At 32.1% G+C, this 7,045-nt stretch overlaps 1 protein-coding gene across 1 annotated transcript in view; it reads left to right on the plus strand.

The window, feature by feature from the left end:
- The window catches only part of LOC111088097 (relaxin receptor 2-like), a 54,983-nt gene that overhangs the window by 5,989 nt on the left and 41,949 nt on the right, over nucleotides 1-7,045 (plus strand). The window contains exon 4 of the mRNA XM_022397054.1: nucleotides 1,535-1,711. Within this exon, the coding sequence (XP_022252762.1) occupies nucleotides 1,535-1,711 (177 nt within the window). The remainder of the gene's footprint in view (nucleotides 1-1,534; nucleotides 1,712-7,045) is intronic.

Below are 7,045 nucleotides of genomic sequence, written 5' to 3' on the forward strand. Positions count from 1 at the left end.
AATATGACGTGTTACTAGCGTCACGTGACCTCGATGACGCAACAGTATATACCTTCTCGGTTTGTTGCTTCGCTGACTAATAAGATATTAATTCAAAAACTCGTTAGCTCAGTAAATATCGTTTTCGTCTAGGGTTACAAATTATGAACGCTAGTATAAGATAACTTTATTAACATTAGCCGTGGTGTTGATAAAAGAAAAGCTAAAAAATATTGTGTTTAGTGACCATTAATACATATTATTTCTGATTCTCTTACTCTTCACTAAGTATTACTGTATTTTTTCTAAGATGTTGTCTAATGCAACCTAACATTACTGGATATTTAACGGCATCACTAATTGTATTATGTGCATTGACATTATAAATAGAAACCTTGCAGAGGGAGAAAGTGTGGAGTATATGACATTTTCCATATTTATCTGCCAGGTGAAAGTAATCATTGAATGCTAACAGTTAGAGGGATAGGAATTGATAATGCTCAGTGCTAGAAGGTATATCACACTGTACAGTTATTAACTAGAGATGAGGACAGTATATTACTTGTTGACCGAGGGAGTGAGATGGCCAGCATCTGTTGTCCGGGGTAATTATTCTACTCCATAGTATGAATTATTTGCCGTAATTATCCGCGAGCTCACCATGAGGTCTGAAATTATTTTAATATTGCCTTGATAGCTCGGCAAAAAATCGCATCAATGTTTCTAGGGTGTCAAAGCCGTTGCCATTTATGCGTGACGTCGTAGCAGAACTTTGCAGACGTCAATCTTTTACACATTGAAAATATGCTGATTCATTTATGCTTAATCACAATAATCTGCTAAAACCAGTAAAATGAATGTGGACATATCTCATGACTTCAGATTTCAGTTACTCACAGGTAACGAACTGCGGTGTCATTTAGGCAGCAAATCATTACAGATGAAAATTTTTTGTAGCTCAGTAAAAACACATTGATTCATTTAAGCCCATTTACGTATAACGTCAGAAATTTCGACAGCATTTTAGATAAATTATATGCAGAAGTTAGACAGGTACATACTTTATACATTTATTGCTAAGACCACATGATGATGGACTTTTATATTTTGAAAATTAAACAGTTTCTAAATGTTATTGATTTATTATTGATTCTTAAAATGAGGTCAAAATCTTCAAAGAAATATTAAACTTTAAGATTTAAATTAGGCTAAACGTATTATGCGAGAGTGCTAATTAGTCAGATTTTATAAAAACTAAAAACAGAGGGAGAGGGTAAAATAAAATAATATGTGACTAGGAATTTCAGGCAACAGTTCATTTGTTTCCGCCATAACTAATCAATAACTCTTCATTCATTACTTATAGCTAGGTAGGACTGTCTACAAACTTCTGATATACAATTTATTTGATTTTTCATAAACATGTTTAAATTGTATACAGTTTCGAGTTTATAAAATTTTATCTACGTACTAAAGCTAATATTTCTATCACCTGTGTCACAACAGTGCTATTATACAATAATTTTGGCTTTCTTCGCTAAATCTGTTATCTTAGATAAGGGTTCAAGTCATGAAGTTTCAACGAATCCTGGGATAACAAGTGATATAGAATCTAGAAGTATATGTGATCTTCATTTTTTTCCTTGCAATGTTAGTCACGTGTGTGTGGAACAGCGAATGAACTGTGATGGAAAAAGTGATTGCCCTGATGGATCAGACGAGTGGAATTGCAGTAAGATTGTCAAGTCATTAAAATTTTAATTTCAAGTTTAAGTCCAAAACTTGTCGTTATATCAAGCTCGTTTATAACATACTTTGGTATAATTTGAATTACTTGTTCAAATATAATGTTTCTCTTTACTGTTAAGTCATTTCTAATCGTTTTACACAATTAATTAAATATCAGTAATTTTGTTAGGCATTCGATGAAACGGGCGAGTGGAATTGCAGTAAGATTGTGATGTCATTAGATATAAAACTGACGGTCATTTTAAATTGGTTTATAATGTATTTTGATAAGATTTCCAATATTTAGCTAAATATAATGTTTTTTTCTATTTTACTATATCTAATAGTATTTCTCCGTTAATTACAAATCAGTAATTTTGTTGGGCATTTAAGCTTAGCTGCTCTTTCTTTATTATTTATTTTTTCATTACACAAAAAATTGCTAATAAAAGGCATGTCTTATATTTCCACCATTATTGTCTATATGCACACATAAACACACATATAAATAGCCGTCCCTAATTTAACAGTGATAGACTAGAAAGAACGCATCTAGTCAACACCACCAACCGCCGCCAAATCTTGGGCTAATGGGCTACTTTTCTACCAACGAAAGATGGGATCGATCATCACATTATAATACCTCCAAGGCTGAAAGGGCGAGCATGTTCGGTGTTACGGCGATTAGAACCCGGGACCCGTAAATTGCGAGTCGAGCGCCCTAACTACCAGGCCGTGTTTGTAAATAGTTTACATAAAAGTGTAATCGTACTGAGTTTCTCTAAATGAAACATGACTGTTTGAAATAGATACATTTAACATGGCTTCAAGTACTATCATAGGATGTTATTCAACTAAAGGCAAAAACTGATAGGACAAGAGAGAAGACAAAGGTTTGACTGATTTGGGCAAAGAAAATGAAAGCAGATGAAACGTTGTCTTTAGTTTTTCTTCATCAATTTGATACGCCATCTTCAATCAAAGATGCAATATCGATTCAAGTAACCATTTTAACGTTGACTGGAGTTCGAAGAGTGTATTCAAACGACAATGTTATTGTTCTACGGAGAACTTCAAGTAAGAAAAGAAGAACACTTCATTAGCAATCCAAACAGTAATATCAGGAATTATTTGCGATCGAGTTTAATATTTTTTATTTGGATAACATAAAACAAAATGGATTTTTTGCCTTAAAAATTCCACACGCCTTATGTCTAAGTTGGTGATTTATTTCTTTAATTGCTACAATTACAAACTTCATATAAATTTACATATACTTCAACTTATTCTCAGTATTGTGATTGTATTTCAGAAGTGTTTTGTATTATTCAAAGGAGTATGATAAATAATTTTATAAAGTCAAGTAGTTAGCTGGCTATAGTAATATAAAAACGTTTTAATGCTAAAAAGGTATTCAAACAAGAAAATCAAAACTAAAAAACTGATTTACCTAAGATTTAAAAACTTTTCCCCTACTTAGACTAACACAATTACAGTGATTTTCCAAAGTAGGGATGAAAAATTTAAGTTACTAAGTTTTGTAGTTTTGGACTTTCTTGTTTCAATTGTAGCATTAAAACTTTCTTTATTACTATAGCTAGCTAGGTTACGTATATATCGATCCCTACTTGTCTTTATAAAATTATTTTTTTTATTATACTAGTTTGTTTCCTTTTTATTAGTTATATTTTTGGGGGGCTGGCATGACCAGGTGGTTAGGGTTTTCGAATCGCAATCTGAGGGTCGCGCGTTCGAATTCCCGTCCCACCAAACATGTTCGCCCTTTCAGCCGTTGGGGCTTTATAATGTGACATTCAATCTCACTATTCGTTGATAAGAGTAGTCCAAGAGTTTGCGTTGAATGGTGATGACTAGCTGCCTTCCCTCTGGTCTTTTACTACTAAATGAAGGACGGTTAGCGAAATTCAAACCAAACTATCTTTCTGTGTGCCAGCAATGCCAAGCGTGGCGCGCGAGCATATCCGATTCGATTTGATTACTCATAAGGATCTCTACCAACCTATCCTCAAATCTAATCATATGCGCATCGTCCTTTATATATACATATACAAGGAAGGAATCACTGGGACCCCAGACGGAAGAGTTCTGTGAAAGAATTAGAGTGACAAGGTTCGTTATTTTTTCTGTATGCTTGTCTAGAAGAGTCACTTACTTAGATAAAAATTCGTTTAAAAATTGAAATTTTGATTCTCCCCATAAACACGTATATAGCAACTTAGGCAGCTTTATAAGTACAATAAGATTTAGCTTCGCTTAGCTAATATTGTAAAATAGCCATTTTTAATATTGAGACATTTTAAAGGTGGTTTTGAACGGGCGATGTTTATGGCTGCCATTTTGTTTTATCACGATCCCTGTTTGATGATAATATCAGAAATTATAGCTTCTGGTGCACGGAATGTGCAAACAACCAAGACAGTAAAATAACATCTTGACGATAAACATGACAAATCCCACAGACGGATAACCTGAAATATGATCAAGTATCAAATGTCATTCAAGAAATTTTGTACAAAAAAGAAAAAAAAGATCTAAATCTAAATAAATTGGGAAAGTAGAACCCTCTTAACAAAGTCATTCAATATATAACGTAATATAAAATATCATTTTTTCGTATATTTTCCATCTATAACAATGTAAGGGGATTTCAAAAAGTTAGCAAGCTTTATGGTATACAACTTTATAAAATAAAATTTTAATAAATGCCCCAACAAATAGCATAAAATGGAAAGTTGTGTGAGATTTATTTTTCTCGGTTTGATTGCATAAAGACTACAAAATGAAGTTGTAATAAACTAAAACTCTTTTAAAATAGTAATATGCTTCTTCTGTTAAGTCTTTGGTCATGTCAGAAGCGGACATTTTCCTTCACACACATAAACACTCTGAAACAAGTTTTGTGTAGTAGGTAATAATTCATTAATACAACTGTACTGGGTTTTATTCATCGGCAGAAGTTTGAAGACGACAGTGTGAAAGACTAACACAAACCTTCATTCATCATTAAACCGTTCAAAGTATTATAAGTATTCGTACGATAGTGTGAAAGACTAACACAAACCTTCATTCATCATTAAACCGTTGAAAGTATTATAAGTATTCGTACAACAGTGTGAAAGACTAACACAAACCTTCATTCATCATTAAACCGTTCAAAGTATTATACGTATTTGTAGTCTGCCGATAAGTAATTTTTTTCGCAATGATTTATTTTGTTTCTTAATAACCACTTAAAGTTAAGTGGACTTTATTTTTTTCTGGTTTTCTTTCATTTTGACCTTTCCAAAAAAAAACAATAACTTTAATTATTATTTATCAGCATTTAATTTACAATTATTTTTGTAATTAATTTTCTAGAGATCTTGATGTTTTTTATAAAATAGTTCACTTTGGAAGTAATCAGTATAATCAATGAAAATATTGGAAAATCATGTTTCTAGGGGAAAACTAACAAGTTTATTTATACGTCATGATATTAGTATACGCATGAATACAAAATCTATATATTTTTCTATTAAGAGTAATTTTAGTGTTTAATAAATAAGTTTATTGTAATAGACAAACTTGAGTCATCTTAACCTTACCAGGATATCACTGGAACCTGTAACATGAATCACCCAGCATGCTTTGCAAGGGAACTCGGTGATTATAAATATAAAACTACACTCAATATGTAGATTAGTAGTGTCAAAATGTGTCCAACATGCAAAACACCTTGAAGTACATTATTTTGAGAGAGAATGAATTTTGAGCTTCTGGAAGGACTAAAATTCAATACAAATGAAATAGTCACACACGAGATCTTTCAAGGGTATTGAAAACTTGATGAGAGTGCATCGTCTGAAAAAATCAGGTCAGTCATAAGTGTGTCAAAATAACAAACGTTTTCTTTCGTGTCAGAACTAATTTTTCCAAGAAATTAACATTAACTTTACTGCATCTAGTGTATCCCATAAAAATGGATTCCATCTTTGAGGTGGAAAGTGTGCTCTCCATTAATGTAGGTTTTTTTGAAAGAGTTTGATATATGCAATTTGAGCATAACCTAGGTTTCAATCCATTAATTCTCCAATCTTCACAATTGGTCAAAAACTTAAGTGAAGAGTGACATTTGTCAAAGTTTTGTTGTAATTGAGGATTATGGGCTGAGAATCAACCACATGAAAAACTGGACCATAACTTTGTTGTGCCAGACAGACTGTAATGAGAGTTTTATAGCTTAAGCTCTTTTCTACAGATTGAGTGTGGGATTTACCTCTGAAGAGAGTTTCATGGCGTATCCAGTTTTTTACATATTGGGTGTGGGATTTACCTCTGAAGAAAGTTTCATGGCGTAGGCAGTTTTCTACATATTCGGTGTTGGATTTACCTCTGAAGAGAGTTTCATAGCATAAGTAGTTTTCTAATGATTTGGTTTGGGATTTACCTCTGAAAAGAGTTTCATGGTGCAAACATTTTTCTACAGATTAGATGTCAGATTTACGTCTTAAGTGTTTACACGACTTCATAGACATAAATACCGTACGATCTATACCTTATTCAAAGTAATAATATCAGTGTAGGTTAACGTTGCATCCAGAGCCCAGATATTAAACCCACAAATCATTTTTAGTTTTTAGGTTACCCTAAGTGAGTAATCCTAAAAGGTTATATCATAGTCTTTTTGTTTTTATCAGGTGACTAAATGCTTGAAACAACAATGCAAATAAATTACACCAAACATCTGTCTCACCCTTTGTAAAACCATGTCACGCGTTTTCCAATAATAGTATGGTGCTACGTTTCACGGGAAGAGTGACGACAAGACTCATGCACCCCACTTTTCTAATAATATGATCAAACATTTTTCACAGATATATATTGAGGCCACATTCTTTTGAGAAAATCACTCATAATTTTATTCCACATCTTAATTGGAAGGAGATTTAGATAAATAATTACACTTATTTATTGTTAGTCGAATGAATTGGGTAACAATAAACTAATATGTTAATTATTCTTTGGATCTTTTTCTGGTTAAGGCAAACAAGATATAACTTCAATATATATATATATATATATATATATGTTTATTTATGAAAGCTAAAAATTTTAAAAAAAAATAATAATCAAAAGGAAGGATAGGGCGGATGTTACGCAGTATATCCAAACCTTAGTTGAAATATAATTTAATTTAATTTTTTGGATAAAAAATAAATACAAATATAAAAATTAAATCGCAGCCACAATACAAACATTCAACACCGGGACACAAATCATAAGGTGGGTCATTATATAATGTGTCTTGATTTTAAGGTACTGGCAGAAGTAAGACCCA

This window comes from Limulus polyphemus, unplaced genomic scaffold (assembly GCF_000517525.1).
Source record: "Limulus polyphemus unplaced genomic scaffold, Limulus_polyphemus-2.1.2 Scaffold3115, whole genome shotgun sequence".
NCBI classification, from domain to species: Eukaryota; Metazoa; Arthropoda; class Merostomata; order Xiphosura; family Limulidae; genus Limulus; species Limulus polyphemus.